Source organism: Sorghum bicolor, chromosome 7, assembly GCF_000003195.3.
Source record: "Sorghum bicolor cultivar BTx623 chromosome 7, Sorghum_bicolor_NCBIv3, whole genome shotgun sequence".
Classification (NCBI taxonomy): Eukaryota; Viridiplantae; Streptophyta; class Magnoliopsida; order Poales; family Poaceae; genus Sorghum; species Sorghum bicolor.
Genome location: NC_012876.2, coordinates 11,508,772 through 11,528,934, shown reverse-complemented (window position 1 = coordinate 11,528,934; position 20,163 = coordinate 11,508,772). Strand labels below are relative to the sequence as shown.

The window sequence follows — 20,163 nt, the reverse complement described above, 5'->3', positions numbered from 1 at the left end:
TCGATGTGCTTGCTACGGTCGTGGAGGACTAGATTCTTTGTAAGGGTGATGATGAGCTAATTATCCACCATCAGGGCTGGCGGGGGAGCTTCCTCACCAGTTAGCTCGCCCAGCAGCCGGCGCAACCAAATAGTCTAGCACGTTGCTGTGGCCGCTGCGATGTACTTAGCCTCACACATCGACAACGCCACAATCTTCTGCTTCAACAACTGCTAAGCAACAGGAGCTGCTCCAAGGAAGCCGAGCACACCAGAGGTGCTCCATCAACCATCAATGTTGCCCACCACGTCTGCGTCACTGAAGACAATGAGCTTTGGCTCACCTTCATCGATCTTGGGAGGTGCCTCGCTGAAGACCGTGAGCCTTAGCCCACCTTTGCCGCCTTGCTTGGGGAAGATGATCGCTTGATCAAGTGAGCCCTTGATGTAGCGTAGCAGCCTCTTCACTGTTTGCCACTGGCTTCACACAGGTCCTCTACAAAATGGCTAACATACCTGACCATGAACGGAATGACCGGCTAAGTGTGCGTGAGGTAGCGCAACCCACCGATGATGCTCCAGTAGCGCCTCACGTCCACCTTTGTAGTGGTGTTGTGCTTGCTTTGCTTTAGTTGCTCCTCCATTGGAGTCGCGCATGGCTTGCACTCCGCCATGCCGCCGCCTCCAACAACTTCTCCACATAGGCACACTAGCCTAGGAAGATGTGCTCCTTCCCCTGCCTCACCTCAATGTCGAGGTAGTAGGAGAGCATGTCGAGATAGCTCATCTTGAAGCGAGCTGCCATCTCATGCTTCAAGCGATCAGTGTCCTTCGGCTGTGCTCTAGTGATGATCAAATCATCCACATACATGCCGACGACAAGTTCCTCCTTCTCCAATCGCCGCGTGAAGAGCGTGTGCTCTGTGGCTCAACAAGTGAACCCAAGATCACCCAAGGTGGTGTCAAGCATGGCGTTCCACGCCCAAGGGGCCTGCCACAACCTATAAAGCGCCTTATGCAACTTTAACACCTTGTGCTCAATGCCCTTGACGACGAAGCCTGAAACTTGCTTGACTAAGACCGTCTCCACGAGCTCACCGTTGAGGAACACAAACTTCACATCTAGGTGGTGCACGTGCCAATCCTTCGCTGCTGTCATAGCCAACAACAAGCGAACAAACTCCATTCATGTCACCGAAGCAAAAACTTCCTCAAAGTCAATGCCTTCACGCTGCATGAAGCCATAGGCAACGAGTCGAGCCTTCTACATGATAATGGTGCCACGCTCATCTCATTTCACCTTGTAGACCTATTTGAGCCCAATGGCCTCAATCATCCTCATCTCCTCCAGCATTGTCTGATGCCAATTGGCATCACGTTTAGGCACTGTGAATGTTGGTGGCTCCTCTGTGCTGACAAGGAGTAGCTCTGGGTGGGTCATCCAGAAGCCGACTAGCCAGCATAGGAGCTCCCCCTTCACTGACAAGGTGTCCACCTGCTTGAACCGAAGCTCCTCACCATCATGAAAGGCATCCACATACTCATCGATGTTAGTGGGTGGAGAAGCAAATTCTAGTGGTGGTGTTCCCTTTCTTGCTGTCATAAGGGACTGTGGTGGAGGTGAATGTGCTGCTACTGGTGGAGACTGCTCTCCAGTAGCAGCAGCAATGTGCTCTCCAGCAGCCACAAATAGCCTGCTCTCTAGTAGCACCAGCAGTCAGCTCTTTAGCACCACCACCACCTCCTCCTCTTTGGATCACTAAGTGCTTGATGGTGAAGGTGCTGTTGACAACACTAGCTTCTCTCGCACCTTGCTGCACCCAATCCCAAGTAGCCATCTCATCGAACACCACATCCCTAGAGATCACCACCTTGCGCCTCTTGGGATCATAGAGTCGATAGGCCTTGTTGCCCTCATTGTAGCCCAATAGCACCATGGGTGTGCTTTTGTCCTCCAGCTTGCCAAGGTGAGGCTTTGTGTTCTTGACATGGCCAACACAACTTGCGTCCATGCCAAGCCTCGAACGATGTCTTGCCCTTTAGGGCCTTAGTGGGCACGTAGTTGAGGATGAACACCACCATGGTCACTGTCTCACCCTAGAACTCTGTCAGCATCTTCTTGGCCTTCATCATCGACCTTGCCAAGCCAACCATAGTCTGGTTGCGCCTCTCCACCATGCCATTTTGCTGTGGTGTGTACGATGCGGTGTGGTGGTGCACCACACCTTCCTCCACACAGTATGCAACAAACTCCATGGAAGTGAATTTGCTATTGTGATTGGTCTATACCATGCACAACTTGCCACTCTTTGCCTCTGTGTGCTCCTTGAACTTCTTGATCACCTCCAGTGCTTTGCTCTTGCTAGTCAGAAGCTGCAGCCACATGAATTGGCTATAGTCATCCACCAGCAAGATGAAGTACTTACGCCCCCGTGCGTCGCTAGCGTGATTGGCCCACAGAGGTCACTGTGGACCAGCTCGAGGGCCTCTACCATGCAGTACTTCACCGTCTTTAGGAACAACAACCTCCTTTAATTTACTTTTTGGCTAGGCAACTGTCACACAACTTGCCTACGTGCTTAATGTGAGCCTACGTGCTTAATGTGAGGCAGCCCTCAGACCATCTTCTCCAGCTTACCGAGGGCGTCGAAGTTGAGATGGCCATAGCAGGCGTGCCATAGACGTGGCTCCTCCATGCACTATGTAGCTAGGAAGATGGGCTGCTCCAACTTCTAGTTGAGCAGGTACAACTAGTTCTAGGACCTCTTCACCTTGGCAAGAAGTTGCTGCTCTTAGTCCCTAATCTTGAGGATGCCATCCTTGATCAGCACATCACTATCATGCTCATCTAGCTAGATAATGCTGATAATGCTTGAATACAACTACGCGGTGTAATACACATCTGTTAGTGCGTGGTGCTCGCTATTCTAGCACCCGAAGATGATGGTGCCATATCCTTAGATTGCCACCCTTGAGCTGCCACCAAACTTCACGATGTCGGTCATGTTCCTGTCGAGCTCGAAGAACGCCACCTTGGAACCCATCATGTGGTTGCTAGCACTGGAGTCTAGGTACCACCGCTGCTCCTGCTTGTTACCCACACGTTCGAGGTGGACTTGGGCACGTGGCTCATCGAGGTTGATAGCATTCAAAGCCTTCTCGTGCTCCTATAGTACCATCACCTCTCCCTCCTCGTTAGCCTCAATGTCATGCACTGCATAAAATGTCACCATCAGGAGAGTGGCCTCATCATCATCAACAACCTACACCAAATGAGCTTCGGCCTTCTTCTCCTGATTACGATTTGGGTGTTCTTTTGCCCAATGATCTGTCTTCTCGTAGTGCCGGTAGGCGTTGGCCTTTTTCCCAAAGAAGCCTTGCTGTGGCACTAGCTATCACTATCATGGCTGGAGGAGAGGCTTCCCTGGACTTCTTCTCCTTCATAAGAGCAACCCACTCCTCTATCAGCAGTAGCTTACCACTATCCGTTGTTGCTATAGCCTACTCCATGCGCTCATCCACCACTCACAGATAGTCGGTCACATCCTCAATAGTGAGGGTGGACAGGTCTAACATCGTATGTATGGAGGGTGTGATCTAGATGTACTTCATCGGCACAGAGTGGCGGTACTTAGAGACTACCTCTTCTTCATCGATGGTGATGCCATGGCTCCCCATCTTGTTGATGAGTGTTTGCAGGCGGAGGGAGAAGTCTAAAAGGTCCTAATATGGCTTGAGGGGGGTTAATAGCCTATTTAAAAATCTAAAAACTCACTAGAGCAAGAGGTTAGAGAATAACAAAGCGAAGCTTTTTGCTCTAGCTCTAAAGGGGTGTTTTCAAGCCACCTATCCAACAATTCTAGTTGATATAATCACTAGGCACACAAGAGCTATGTCACTACTTACACTAGAAAGCTACCTAAAGTTTCTATACAAGTAAGCTACTCTAGTTTGCGGGAAAGTAAAAGAGAGGAAGAGATATTTATACCACCGAGTAGGGGATGAACCAATCACCAATATAAACAATCAAGCACCGGGAGAATGCCAATCAAACACAATTGAGACACCAATTTTTCTCCCGAGGTTCCGTACTTGCCGGCACGCTACGTCCCCGTTGTGTCGACCAACACTTGGTGGTTCGGTGGCTAAGAGGTGTAGCACGAACCTCGTCCTCACTAGGACACCACAAGAACCTACCCACAAGTGAGGTAGCTCAATGACACGAGCACTTTACTAGAGTTACCTTTCGGCTCCCCGTTGGGGAAGGTACAAGACCCCTCACAATCACCGGGAGATGGCCACGAACAATCACCAACTTGTGCCAATCCTCCTCCGCTGCTCCAAGCCATCTAGGTGGCGGCAACCACCAAGAGTAACAAGAAAACCGCAGCTAGAACGATCCCCAAGTGTCACTAGATGCAATCACTCAAGCAAATGCACTTGGAATCACTACCAATCTCACAAAGATGAATAATCTATGAAGGAGATGAGTGGGAGGAGTTTGCTTAGGCTCACAAAGATGTCAAGTATGTTAGAAAGCCAAGAGTGTAAGTCCCAAGCCGGCCAACACATATTTATAGGCCCCTCAAGCAAATAGAGCCGTTGGCTCTTTCACTGGGCAAAACTCGGGGTCTCCGGACGCTCTCAAGTTGGTACCGGACGCTCAACCCCCGCGTCCGGTGCTCCAAAGTCACCCACGTGTCACCTTTGAAAAACGCGCGTCGATCTCTAACGGTAACCTGCAGAGCACCGGACGCTGAGCAAGTTGCCACCGGACGCGTCCGGTGCACACCGGTCCTAAACTCAGGGAGGTCTGCAGATTCGAGGGGTCACCGGACACTGAGCACCGGACCGTCCGGTGCTCACCGGACTTAAACCCAGGGAGCACTGCAAAACGCCCGGACACCGGACGCACCCCATCGGATGCACAGGCCAGCGTCCGGTGCCTAACCCTAACCGTGCCAGGCTGCCTGCACACCGGATGCACAGACACAACGTCCGATGCCTCTGGGCCAGCGTCCTGTGAGTGTTTCTCAGCGAGAAACACTCCCGCGGGAGGGAGAGAGGAACCCATCCTCTCTCTACTCCTCAAACTCCACCTCCTTCTCAAAGTGTGCCAACACCACAAGTGTAAACCAACATGTACATGTGTGTTAGCATTTTCACAAACATTTTCTTCAAAGGAGTTAAGTTAGCTCACTAGGTTCTAAATGCATGCACATGAACAATGACACCTAGTGGCACTTGATAACCGCTTAGCCAAAGAATTCCCCTCTTTATAGTACGACTATCTATCCTAAATGCGATCACACCCTCTATGGTGTCTTGATCACCAAAACCAAAATCCTAAGCAATACCTTTGCCTTGATCTCCATAGGGTTTTGTTTTTCTCTTTCTTTTTTTTCCAAGGTGAGCACTTGATCATCTTGTGGTGATCACCATCATCACCATGATCATCACTTGCTCCATCACTTGGCATGTACCAACCTCATTAAGTCTACACACACTTAGTAAGGAGGTTAGTACTAGGGTTTCATCAATTATCTAAAATCAAACTAGGGCTTTCAATCTCCCTCTTTTTGGTAATTGATGACAACCCTTTTTACAAAGATTTTCAATAAATTTTTCTTAGATTCATGTTGCTTGCCCAAGCATTTTACCATGTGCAAAGGTTATGGACAAGTTTCATAAACCCAAATTGGTAGCAATTGCTGCCCCTACATATGTGCTAAGAGTTTGGATTTGAAAGCTTGCACATATGCTTGAATAGGAAATATAGGAGACAATTTCTACCAAATGATGCTAAGGTGTAAAGAATGGACCTTTGAAGCGTGATACCAATCGGAGTTGCCAATATACACCATCCTTAGCACCATTGGTAAATAGACATTTACAAGACTACAACACCCCGTGAGATCAACATTATAAACAAGGTTCTAGTACCACTTGTGAAATAACTAAAAGTCTAGTTACACTACTATATGCATGCTAGTTCTTCATTTCATCAATCAAACCTACAACTAGCATACACCACACAAGCAAGGTATCGGTGAGAAAACTTCTAAAACTAATGCAAATGTAAGCAAACATATGTGATGCACATTCAAATGCAACAAACAAGTTTATGAGCTTGCTCCCCCTACTTGTGTGCTTCAAAATTTTAATTGATCCCCTTTTTTTCATGTTACTCCCCTATCTTTGTATTTATTTTGTAATTTCTCCCCCTTTGTCATCAATGACCATAAAAGGTGAGCTCAAATTTTAGATAGGTTAGTGTGAAACCATGTGAAGTGAGATCATTTTACCAAATTGGTCTAATCTAGATTACTTGCCTAAGATATTTAACTCGATTTGATCCAAGGACAAGCTTCTTCACACCTCCAAATGAGGGTTATCTTGTACCGTGTTGAGTTAAACACTTATAGCTCATATTCTAGATCAAACACTAGGATTGCAAGCCCACAAACATGTCATATGCTACCACTTGATCAAGTCAAGCATAGAAGCAATAGTGGTACCATACAAGCATCAAATTAATTTGATTTTCATGAATGATCCTAAGGCATGTAAGGAATGACTAGATGAACTAAACAAGTCCTTAGCAAAGATGGATGATATGTCAAACAATTTTACCTTGCTTTGCTCGAAGGAGAGGCATGTCATAAAGTGGGGGTGCATCAACACATATTTGAGAAGTCAAGTATGTTCAATTCATTCCTTAGCTTGCAAAACCTCTTCTCATCAAGTGACTTGGTGAATATATTGACAAGTTGATCATAGGTGCCTATACTCTCAATGCAAATGTCCCCTTTTTCTTGGATGACCATGAGACAAGTGATCTTCCCAATAGTTGACATGTACCTGATGTGCTTCTTCTCTCAACTTTGCATCCCGCATAGTCCGAATCGGAATATCCAACAAGTTCAAACTTTGCACCTTTGGGATACCACAAACCAACATTTTGTTTATGCTTCAAGTACCTCAATATTCTCTTTGTTGCTTTCAAATGGCTTTCTCTTGGTGAGGCTTGGAATCTTGCACACATACATACACTAAACATGACATCCGGTCTTGATGCGGTCACATAGAGTAGGCTTCCAATCTTAGACCGATACAACTTTTGATCCACCATGTTTCCACTTGAATCACTATCTAGGCTTCCATTTGTTCCCATTGGAGTGCTAATTGATTTTGCATCATCCATACCAAACTTCTTGAGCATGTCTTTTATGTACTTGCCTTGACTCACAAATGTGCCATTCTTCAATTGCTTGATTTGAAGACCAAGGAAGTAACTAAGCTCTCCAATCATTGACATCTCAATTCATTAGCCATCATGTTCCCAAACTCCTCACAAAATTCTTGGTTGGTTGATCCAAATATGATATCATCAACATATATTTGCAACACAAACAAGTCATCTTCAAAATCGGGTGGTTGCTCAACATAGACTTCTTCATTGATATAGCCATTGAGAAATGCACTCTTCACATCCATTTGGTATAGCTTGATGTTATGAGCACAAGCATAGGCTAACAAGATCCTAATTGCTTCCAATCTTGCAACCGGGGCATATGTTTCACCAAAGTCAAGACCTTCAACTTGAGTATAGCCTTGTGCTACCAATCTTGCTTTGTTCCTTACAACTATCCCATCTTGATCTTGTTTGTTGTGAAAGACCCATCTAGTGCCAATGACATTATGATCACTAGGCCTCTCAACTAATTCCCATACTTGATTTCTCTTGAAATTGTTAAGCTCTTCATGCATAGCATTGACCCAATCAACATCTCTCAATGCTTCAACAATCTTCTTTGGCTCAATGTGAGACACAAAGGAGAAATGCTCACAAAATGATGCTAATCTTGATCTAGTTTGCAGTCCTCTTTGGATGTCACCTATGATATGATCCAATGGATGATCTCTTGCAATATTTGTTGGTTGGAGTATTTGCACTTGATTGCTTGCACTCGGTTGATCATGAGATGATGTACTAGCTTGTTGATTTTGCACTTGAGTACCACTTGTACTAGCTTGATTTTGATCATGAGAACCACTAGCTTGCACATTAGAGGTAGGAAGCACTTGTTCTTTGTCATCTTCAACATCAATCACCTCTCTAGGCCTTAAATCACCAATATCCATATTCTTCATTGCATCGGCCAATTGAGTGCGTCTCACATGATCTAGATTCTCATCTTCCTCTTGAGAGCCATTGGTTTCATCAAACTCAACATCATGCACCTCCTCAAGAGTACCAATAGCCAAGTTCCAAACTCTATAAGCTTTGCTAGTAGTGGAGTAACCAAGCAAGAAGCCTTCATCACATTTCTTTTCAAATTTGCTCAATCTAGTGCCTTTCTTCAATATGTAGCATTTGCAACCAAAAACCCGAAAGTATGCAATGTTGGGCTTTCTTCCATTCAAGAGCTCATATGGAGTCTTCTCCATCATTGGGTGACAATAGAGTCGGTTGCTATAGTAGCAAGCCGTGTTGATTGCTTTGGCCCAAAAAGAATGACTCACATTGTACTCACTCAACATTGATCTTGCCATGTCAATCAAGGTTCTATTCTTCCTCTCAACAAGAGCATTTGATTGTGGAGTGTACTTAGCCGAGAATTGATGCCTAATACCAAATTCATCACAAAGCTCATCAACTCTTGTATTCTTGAATTCACTTCCATTGTTACTTCTCACTTTCTTGATGGTTGTTTCAAACTCATTGTGTATTCTCTTGACAAATGATTTGAAGGTTGCAAAAGCATCAATCTTATCACTAAGATAGAATACCCATGTGTATCTTGTGAAATCATCCACTATCACAAATCCATATTTGTTTCCACCAATGCTTGTGTATGTGGTTGGTCCAAATAAGTCCATGTGCAACAACTCAAATGCCTTGGATGAGTGTTGCCAACTTGTTTTCTGGCTTGACATGCACTACAAAGCTTGTCTTTCTCAAATGTGACATCTTTTAAGCCTCTAACAAGATCATGCTTGACTAACTTGTTCAATTGTTTCATTCCAACATGACCAAGCCTTCTATGCCATAACCAACCCATGCTAGATTTAGTGAGCAAGCATGTTGATAATTGAGCTTCACTAGCATTGAAATCAACCAAGTATAGATTCTCATATCTAAAGCCTTTGAATATCAAGTTAGAGCCATCTACACTTATGATCTCTACATCAACTCCAAATATGCATTTGAAACCAAGATCACAAAGTTGAGCTACGGATAGCAAGTTGAAGTTCAAGCTCTCTACTAGTAGCACATTGGAAATGCTCAAGTCATTGGATATAGCAATTTTACCGAGCCCTTTGACCTTGCCTTTGCCATTGTCACCAAATGTGATACTATCAACACCATTGTCATCATTTGTATTGATTGAATTGAACATTCTTGAATCACTGGTCATGTGTTGTGTGCACCCACTATCAAGCACCCAATGCCTTCCTCCGGCTTTATAGTTTACCTACAAAACAAATCAATGTTTCTTAGGTACCCATACTTGTTTGGGTCCTTGGAGGTTAGTGACTAAGCTTTTTGGTACCCAAATGGCCTTCTTCTTTGGACCCACAATTGGTGTACCAACAAACTTAGCATGCACACCCTTCTCACCCTTGGTAAGCACATAACAAGAATCAAAAGGAATGTAAGGTACATTAGCATTTTTCTTGTTCTTGTTCATTTTGTTGCAATTAAGCTCTAGGTGCCCAACTTGCTTGCATTTGTTGCAAAACCGACCATTGCTCTTCACAAAGCTAGGCTTGTGAGTTGCAAAGGCCGCCTTGCCTTTCTTGGGGGTATAGCCTAATCCCTCTTTGTTGAGAGAAAACCTTTGGCTACCCAAGCACTTTAGCAACTGGGCCTCACCACCATAGGCTTTGCCTAGGGCGTGAGTGAGCTCATCCACCTCTCTCTTGAGAGTCTCATTCTCAACCTTTAGTGTGGTATCACAAGTGATACTAACACTAGAAGTAGAGGTAGAGTTGGTGGTGGTGGATGAAAGCCTACAAGAAGAGTTAGTGGCAACAACAATAGGTAGGTTGAGTGATTCTTTAATTAAGTCACATGTTGTGCCCACATCACATGATACAACAACCTTTTCCTTGTTCTCTTCTAACAACAAGGAGTGAGCTTTCTCAAGCTTGGTGTGAGCCTTGCCAAGCTTCTCATGGGCTTCTAAAGGGTCGAGATGGCGGACTAGAGCGGGGGTGAATAGTCCTTTCTAAAAATTACTACGCCGGCTAACCGAAACAAATGCGGAATTAAAACTATTGGTCTAGCCAAGACTACACCCCTCTATCTAAGTTCTCTAGCACCTTGAAAAGATTCTAAACAAGCAAGCAAGGTGCTACCTTAGCAAGCGCTCACCTAATCAATTCTAGGAGCAAGGTCACACAAACCTATGCAACTAGTACTTTGCAAACCAGGGGAGCTCCTACACAAACTAGTGAGGCAAAACGCACAAAGCCTAAGCTCACTAACAAGCTCAATAACAAGGCAACCAATGCCAAATTAGAGAGCGCAAATTACTTAGCTACACAAACTAAGCAATGTGACTAACAAGGTTACACAAACCAAATTAGTCACGCAAGGGAACTACTTCTAGCTACACAAGCAAGAAGGTAACTAGCAAGCTACACAAGCTAACTAATTACAAGAGCAACTACACAAGCACAAGTATATGAATGTAAACACAAGCTTGTGTTAGGGACTTGCAAACCAACGGGAAGAACAATGTTGACACGATGATTTTCTCCCGAGGTTCACTTGGTTGCCACCAAGCTACGTCCCCGTTGAGACAAGCTCCAAGGTTGCCACCGGTCCTCTTGCTAGTGGTGACCCGCAAGTCACACTCTCCCACGTGGAGTGCTTACCACAAGCTCTAGCACTTGACCCGACCGGACCACTTGTCGCTCTTCACATCTCGCTCAACTAGAGTTGCTCTTCGCGATCCCCGCGGGGTGAGCACCGTACCCCTCACAATCTCTTCTCCAGAGCACTGCACAATCTCCTTGTGTGCTTCGACGGAGTCACAAGCCACCAAGCCGTCTAGGAGGTGGCAACCTCCAAGAGTAACAAGCACCACCGGCTTGCAACATTAACACCTAGTGCCACTCGATGCAATCTCTCAATGCAACGCACTAGAATCACTCACTCGCTATTGATTCGCACTCTTGCAAGCACAAGTGAGTTAGAGGCTTTCCTAGCACTCCCCAAGCATGGACACTAAGTCCCAACTCCCAAGGGTGCTCAGCACCAGCCAAGGCCGGCCACCACTTCTATTTATAGCCCTAAGGGCTAAACTAGCCGTTGACCCTTCACTGGGCAAAAACCGGGGGCACCGGACTCACTGCAGGAGCCAGGTGCTCCAAAAACAGCCACGTGTCACTAGCCGTTTGAACTCGACCGTTGCCGCCAACGGCTACTACGCACGCGCGCCTGCACAGTACCACCGGACGCTCTACTGCGTCACACCGGACGCGTCCGGTGCACACCGAACGCATACGCAGAGAGTTTGTCAAAACCCAAGATCACCGGACGCTACCACCGGACGCACCAGGTCAGCACCGGACGCTTACTCAGAGAACACCGTAAAAGGTCAGGGACACCGGACGCACGAACAACATTCAGCCAGCGTCCGGTGTTGATCGTCCGGTGCACAACTCTCACCTAAGCCTGCAACGGAGAGCGCACCGGACGCTCCGAGGCAGCGTCCGGTGCCTCAGGACAGAACGCCCGGTGTGAGTTTTCAGTCAGAAACTTTCTACTGGCGCACAGGAAACTTTCCAGTGGCAAACAAGAAACTTTCCACCGGTGTACAAGAAACTTTCTACTAGCGCACAAGAAATTTTCCACCGGTAATCAAGAAACTTTCCACGGCATACATGAAACTTTCCACTAGTGCACAAGAAACTTTCCACCGGCACAAAGGAAACTTTCTACCTCCTCAAGGTGTGCCAACACCACAAAGTGTGTACAACAAGTACATGAATGTTAGCATTTTCACAAATATTTTCCCAAAGGAGTTAGCCTCTCAAACTTGCCACGCCACTCGATCCTAACACGTACGCAAAGTTAGATCGCTCAAGTGGCACTAGATGACCGATATGCAAACAAGTTTACCCCTCTTGATAGTACGACCATCTATCCTAAATCCGGTCATAAACTTCTCTACACACCTATGACCGGTGAAATGGAAATGCCCTAGGTTATACCTTTGCCTTGCGCATTCCATTCCATCTCCTCCAATGTTGATGCAACACATGCACCAACCAACCACCAAATGATATGATCCACTTCATATCATCACGTGACCGTATTTGTTCATCGATCTTGACCTCACTTGCTGTTCACCGTTGCCTCGGACCATCGGCGCCAAGTCTTGCTCAAGCTTCACCGTCACACGCGGTCCCTCGCTTCAAAGCCTCCGACTTGCCCTTCACTCTTGCAACTGGTCCATCGAGCCAAGCCTCATCTTGATCTTCTCCACCTTGGTCACATGACTCCATGTCATGTCTCATATGCAATGAGCTCCTTTATCGTCACATAATCACCTGTGGACTAATCTCCTGTGTATCTCACATAAACACTATTAGTCCACCTAAGTTGTCACTCAATTACCAAAACCAAACAAGGACCTTTCAGCTTCCACTAGCCTCTCATGAGTAGCATTGAGCTCATCAAAGGATTGCTCAAGAGCTTTTAACTTCTTGACCAATTCTTTGCACATCTTGTTTTTAGATTGAATACATGAATCGGCTTGTTCTAACATGTCCATGAATTGTTCATTAGTGAATTCATTTTCATCATCACTATCACTATCACTGTCATGTTCATGTTCACTTTCACTTTCACTCTCATCATATTGTACCTTGTGGCCCTTGGCTATGAAGCATGAAGGAGTGTCGAAGAGTGATGGCTTGTTGATAGCAATACTTGCAAGTGCCTTCTTCTTGGATGCCTTGTCATCACCACTAGAATCATCATCCGAAGAAGCATCACTATCCCATGTCACAACATAGGATCCACCCTTCTTCTTCTTGAAGACCATCTTCTTGTCCTTCTTTTCTTTCTTCTCCTTCTTGTTCTTCTTCTCATGCTCATCATGATCACTATTGTATGGACAATTCGCCACAATATGATCGGGGCCCTTGCACTTGTAGCATAGCCTCACATACTCCTTGTTCTTGGAGTTGTCCCTTCTCTTTCTTGTATGGTACCCTTTCTTCTTCATCATTTTGCCAAATTTGCGGACAAAGAGTGCTAGAGCTTCATCATCACTATCATCATTGGAGCACTCCTCATCACTTGATTCTTCCTTCTTGGCTTTTCCCTTGTTCTTGCTCTTGGATGAAGCGCTAGCTTTGAAAGCTACACTCTTCTTCTTCTTGTCATCATCATCCTTCTTCATGACTTCATCATCATCATTGTCATTGTATTGATCTTCGGTCATGACATCTCCAAGTACCTCATTTGGAGATACACCCGTCAATCCACCTCTAAAGATGATTGTTCTCAATGTTTTGAACATCTTGGGAAAGCACATCAAGAACTTGTGAATGAAGTCCTCATCCTTCACTTTCTCACCAAGGCCCTTGAGATCATTGATGATGACTTGGAGCCTATAGAACATCTCCGGACTCATCATCCTTCATCTTGAAGTTGGATAGCTTGTCCTTGAGCATATACAACTTGACACTTTTTACCGTTGTAGTGCCCTCATATGTTTCTTCTAGCCTTGTCCACACTTCACTTGCTCTCTCAAGATCTTTGACTTGTTCAAATACCTTTGAATCAATGCCATTATAGATTGTGTTGAGAGCCATTGTATTGCATTGCTTGTTTGCTCTCTCATTGTCGGTGGGGTTAGCGAGGTCAAGGATCAAAAAATCAATCTCCGTGACTTCCCACACTCTATCATTTATTGATCCAAGGTACATTTTCATCTTTCTTTTCCAATAGTGAAAATAACTTGTGCCATCAAAGAACGGTGGTTTGCCCCCAACATGGTTGAACACTATTTGAGCCATAATTTGAGCACTGAGGTTGTTAAGCCTTCACAAAATGGTGACCACGGCTCTGATACCACATGAAAGGTCCTAATATGGCTAGAGGGAGGGTGAATAGCCTATTTAAAAATCTACAAACTCACTAGAGCAAGAGGTTAGTGAATAACAAAGTGAAGCTTTTTGCTCTAGCTCTAAAGGGGTGTTTTCAAGCCACCTATCCAACAATTCTAGTTGATATAATCACTAGGCACACAAGAGCTATGTCACTACTTACACTAGAAAGCTACCTAAAGTTTCTATACAAGTAAGTAAGCTACTCTAGTTTGCGGGAAAGTAAAAGAGAGGAAGAGATATTTATACCACCGAGTAGGGGATGAACCAATCACCAATATAAACAATCAAGCACCGGGAGAATGCCAATCAAACACAATTGGGACACCAATTTTTTTCCCAAGGTTCACGTGCTTGCCGGCACGCTACGTCCCCGTTGTGTCGACCAACACTTGGTGGTTCGGTGGCTAAGAGGTGTAGCACGAACCTCGTCCTCACTAGGACCCACAAGTGAGGTAGCTCAATGACACGAGCACTTTACTAGAGTTACCTTTTGGCTCCCCGCTAGGGAAGGTACAAGACCCCTCACAATCACCGGGAGATGGCCACGAACAATCACCAACTTGTGCCAATCCTCCTCCGCTGCTCCAAGCCGTCTAGGTGGCGGCAACCACCAAGAGTAACAAGAAAACCGCAGCTAGAACGATCCCCAAGTGCCACTAGATGCAATCACTCAAGCAAATGCACTTGGAATCACTCCCAATCTCACAAAGATGAATAATCTATGAAGAAGATGAGTGGGAGGAGTTTGCTTAGGCTCACAAAGATGTCAAGTATGTTAGAAAGCTAAGAGTGTAAGTCCCAAGCCGGCCAACACATATTTATAGGCCCCTCAAGCAAATAGAGCCGTTGGCTCTTTCACTGGGCAAAACTTGGGGTCACCGGACGCTCTCAAGTTGGCACCGGACGCTCAACCCCTGCGTCCGGTGCTCCAAAGTCACCCACGTGTCACCTTTGAAAAACGCGCGTCGATCTCTAATGGTAACCTGCAGAGCACCGGACGCTGAGCAAGTTGCCACCGGACGCGTCCGGTGCACACCGGTCCTAAACTCAGGGAGGTCTGCAGATTCGAGGGGTCACTGGACGCTGAGCACCGGACCGTTCGGTGCTCACCGGACTTAAACCCAGGGAGCACTGCAAAACGCCCGGACACCGAACGCACCCCATCGGACGCACAGGCCAGCGTCCGGTGCCTGGCGTCCGGTGCCTAACCCTAACCGTGCCTGGCTGCCTGCACACTGGACGCACAGACACAGCATCCGATGCCTCTGGGCCAGCGTCCGGTGAGTGTTTCACAGCGAGAAACACTCCCGCGACTTCTCCAAATTTTTCCCACCGGCACAATAGAAAAATGCACTTCATTTTCTCAGCAAGAAACACTCCCGCGGGAGGGAGAGAGGAACCCATCCTCTCTCTACTCTTCAAACTCCACCTCCTCCTCAAAGTGTGCCAACACCACAAGTGTAAACCAACATGTACACGTGTGTTAGCATTTTCACAAACATTTTCTTCAAAGGAGTTAAGTTAGCTCACTAGGTTCTAAATGCATGCACATGAACAATGGCACCTAGTGGCACTTGATAACCGCTTAGCCAAAGAATTCTCCTCTTTATAGTACGACTATCTATCCTAAATGCGATCACACCCTCTATGGTGTCTTGATCACCAAAACCAAAATCCTAAGCAATACTCTTGCCTTAATCTCCATAGGGTTTTGTTTTTCTCTTTCTTCTTTTCCAAGCTGAGCACTTGATCATCTTGTGGTGATCACCATCATCACCATGATCATCACTGGCTCCATCACTTGGCATGTACCAACCTCATTAAGTCTACACACACTTAGTAAGGAGGTTAGTACTAGGGTTTCATCAATTATCCAAAACTAAACTAGGGCTTTCAAAGTCCTCCACTAATTCACAATCCTTGAGTTTGAGAATGGCATACTCCTGCTTCAGCAACTTGGTCGTCGTCTTTTTGTGCCATTAGAGAAACACGCATCAGCAATGGCCTCCTACGCCTCCTTAGTAGTTTTCTTCGCCCCCAATGGCTCCCTATACTCCATCGCACAGTAGCAAGGATAGCCTCCATCACTGACATGTCATCTTCTTCATTGTCAGTGCTCTTGTCAATGGCATTCAACCATCAGGCTCTGAGCTTGACCTTTATGGTCACCGCCCACTCGCCATAGTTGGTGCGAGTCATCTATGGTTAACTAGTGTCACTGACCTTCCGCACTGTGCGCACAATGACCTTCTACCATGGCTGGCCAATCCTAGTAGCACTGCTGCTATCAACCGTCTCCAAGCCAGATCCTATCGCCGGTGGTTAGTCCGATGACGCAGCTGTACGACTCTGATACCACTTGTTGGTCCTTAAGATCTATGCACCAGTAAGCAATTAGCTTACTAGTACACCCACACACTCACTCACCATGGCTGGAGGTAGAAAGAAGGGGTTGAGCTCTAGCACACACACATAGCACAAGCACTAGCGCTGGTCAAAGCTCTGCTCTTTTGTTGGTGGCAACTGAACCAAGAATTACATTACCAGAGTTGCATTTATATACATAGAGGGGTAGGTTCAGTTTGTGTATGACCTGAAACAAGAGAAGGTGGACTGTTATACTGGAGTCAAAGTCATAATGGCCTATCGAAAATGTATGTCCCTACTACTCCTAGTCAAGTCTTCCCTGGCGTTTCACATTCCTAGTCATTAAGCTGCAGCCTTAACTGAAGATTGGTCTGCAGTTACAGACTTCTGTGTAAGACCAGCAACAAATTATTCAACATGGCCATTGCATATCCTTTAAATTGATGTATGTTTATAGGATTTTCCCCTTATTTATTACAGGCAGATACCTCTTTTTTTTTTACATTGCTGAACTTTTTTTGGTAGTCATGTTAACTTACCACAACTTGCTTATAAATATAAAGTTTTGTTGTTATCGGTGTTGTTGGTGTATCAGTGTGGGAATGAGTGAAGGAGTGCTCTAATCTTAACAGGTCAATTAATACGCAGGTTAGAAATGATACTGGCTGGCTCTGTCCCAATCCTACTGGTTGATTCATCTGCAGATTAGAAATAAAACTGAGGGGTTTGAAACTTCTCTTTTCTTGAAAACTTGGTGCGGCTGATCTGTTTAATATGTGCAAATTTCTCTGTAACTGCTATATTCTCTTACAATGACTGCTGTTTACGTTGTGATTTGAGCTCTTGGAAGCTGATATGTTTCTGGTGCTCATTCAAGCCATGGGAGGATGGGGGATTACATTTCTTGGCCTACTTTATTAACACTTGGTCTTCACCGTTTGCATTTTCTTTTGGCAGTGAGTCACAAATCTGTCTCACTATACCATGTTTGACTTTTGACTCTACATTTTCAGGATAATTTGCTTGATACATGGACAGCAAACATATGAGAATCCATGATTTATTTTCCCTCCTAGAATGAATGAAGAATACTATTTGCTATGATGATCATAATCATAATGAATGGACTACATCCTCCAGTACTCTTCTTACCCTTCCTAATTCCTAGATGCTTGCTGAATATTAACTTCTACTGTGACCCACATTCTGGAGGGTATCCATTAGGAAACCTCCTGGAGTCAGTGCAGTAGTCATATATCTTGTTTTTAGCATTGACATCATTCAGTTTTTGCTGCCCCTCCTCATCCAACTCCTGGTTGAACCAACTGCTATCACCAGATTCCTGGCCGCAGATCCAGGCCTTATTGTTTGGGACACAAGCGTTGGCGGTGTAGTTCCGGAAGAAGGCTGTGAAGGGCGCATGCGACCAGTCAGTTTTGATGCGTCCGCCCTGGGTCGCCCATTCGTCAGCGTCCCAGATGCTGGCATACAACCTCATAGGCTGATACAGTGGGAAGGGAGTATCATCCCTCATCTGATTCCTCATCCGCCGGATTGGTACGCCGTTAACAAGTATTCTGCATCGTCCCAACAATAGGCAAATGGATTAGAACTAATTAATTGACACCTTAGAAGCGTTTAGCAAATGTCATAGAGCACAAAATGCAGCTTAGCATCACGGTAGAAACTAATAAGTTCAACAAGATAAAAATGCAGATCACTTACAAGATCATATGCGGGTTCCATATGATGGAGTAGGTGTTGAAGTCTTCAGTAGGATCGAACCAAAGACGATACTGCATCTCTCGGTCACCTTTCCCTTTTGCATAGATGTTAGTGTGCAGGGTGTATGGTTCACCAGTGGTGTTCCCCAGGAACTCAAGGTCAATCTCGTCATGGTATTTCCATGGCCCCTCTGTCACCAGCTGTTTTTAAATTGAAAAGAGAACAATGGTTAGACTAAACCTGAAAAGTGATGATGCTTTCATTAATCATATTTGTTGTTTAGATTACTTACATATATTGTGGTAACAGTGCCGGCTGAGTCCTTGGGGACAAGCTTGATGTCAATGTCGAACCTCCCAAAGAGGTACTTGTTCTTGGAACGGAACGCAGAAGTGGTCCAGCAGTCGAGGGACAGTGACACCATTTGGCGGCCGGCGCCGTCATAGAGCACCTGTGTGTTGCCCCACATCATGTCAACGCTATCAGCCATGTCGCTGCTTGTTGCTGGAGAGATAGCCAGGCTGAGACAGAGAGCAGCTAGGGAGGCTATGCAGTAAGCCCTAGATGACTGCCGCCACATGGCTTCAGCCTTCAGGTTGTCAGGGTAGTGAGTGAATGGGCACACCTTGAGTGTGATGCATTTTGAACCGATGATGTGGAGTTATATATATATAGACTCTAGCTATGAAGGGAGAGCAGAGTGTCCAAGTCTGAATAGAATCTAACTAGGTATGGACTTTGTTTCTTGGATGGCATAATAAACTGGGCAGAATGGCTGGCTTCTGAATAAGCGAGTATAAAGATTCAACTTCAAGTGCTGGAATTAAAGCTTGAGCAGGATAGCTAGCCGCCCCACGGTGCCTCCTGCCAACCTAATCAGGCCCAGGCCATGCTTTAGCTTGTGGGGGCAGTTCCTGTGGGCTGTGGGTGGTATTACTATATCCATACAATTGGGAGTACCATATATATAAGACATGAATGGAATAGAGAGCACAGCTCTTCGAAGTTGTCATATAGGAATGCATTTTGATACTAAAAATGCATTTTGAGAACATATATCAGAACTACGGACAACTTCAAGGACCTGTGGTGAATATGACGAGATGAAATATATAGTCGATCTCTGACATCTTGTCCAATATATCTTGAGCTCTGCTTATTATTATGCTCTTGAAAGAAAGCCACATGTACGGTTCTGAAGTTATGGCATAGAACTTGTGGCATTGTCCCTGTTCCCTGCCTTGTAAATCATAATAATAGTGTTCTGAAGTTATTGAAAATTTTCACTTGCCCTCTTAATTTATTTCAATTCAATGATATTGTACAGAAACCAGGTTTGCTATACGCGAGTAAGTTGCTGGCAGATCTAAGAGGTTATTAAAAAGAATTAATTCCTCAGGTTTAGAAACTAATGCAAGTGTTGCTCAGAAAAGAAATCAAATGATGCGGAGTCAAACAGGCAAGTCACCTGACGATCACATGTCCATGCACACTTTACGACCATAACAGAACTTTTTTAATCAACCAATTACTGTTTATATTTGCGCACTGCAAACTTTATGATGACTGTCACATTTAGAATATAAGTTAATGCTGCCAATAATTAACAATGTCCTATTACACTTGTATTGAATTTAAATATATCTTGGCATATTTTTTTCCTTCTGTTGCAAAGCTAACAGTTATTTAGATAGAAATATATCATAACGTTTATTTCATACTACCCATGTGTTTCTCTAACTCAATATTGGTATTTTTTTTGGCTTTTTTGACACATTATATTAACCTTTGTAGCTTTTTTGTCGATGTGTCAAGGATAGTTTGTCCACCAATAATAATGACGAGAAATCTCTCTTGATTTTCCAAACGTCAGCCCGAATTACATAAATATACTCTCTCTGTTCATGAAAGAATTAATTTCTAAATCCGTATCAGTCAAACTTTTTTATGTTTGACT

At 45.1% G+C, this 20,163-nt stretch overlaps 1 protein-coding gene across 1 annotated transcript; it reads right to left on the bottom strand.

Moving 5' to 3' along the window:
- LOC8073229 (xyloglucan endotransglucosylase/hydrolase protein 22) lies at positions 17,671-18,786 on the bottom strand. Its single transcript, XM_002444039.1, has 3 exons — positions 18,499-18,786; positions 18,207-18,406; positions 17,671-18,058 (listed from the first exon to the last, which is right to left on the bottom strand). The coding sequence occupies exons 1-3, from the start codon at positions 18,784-18,786 to the stop codon at positions 17,671-17,673; spliced, it is 876 nt and encodes a 291-aa protein (XP_002444084.1).

Coding starts and splice junctions, on each gene's coding strand:
- LOC8073229 (XM_002444039.1), bottom strand. CDS start 18,786: ATGTGGCGGCAGTCATCTAGGGCTTACTGCATAGCCTCCCTAGCTGCT. Junction 18,407..18,498: donor GCACTGTTACCACAATATAT/GTAAGTAATCTA, acceptor ATTTAAAAACAG/CTGGTGACAGAGGGGCCATG. Junction 18,059..18,206: donor TGGAACCCGCATATGATCTT/GTAAGTGATCTG, acceptor GGGACGATGCAG/AATACTTGTTAACGGCGTAC.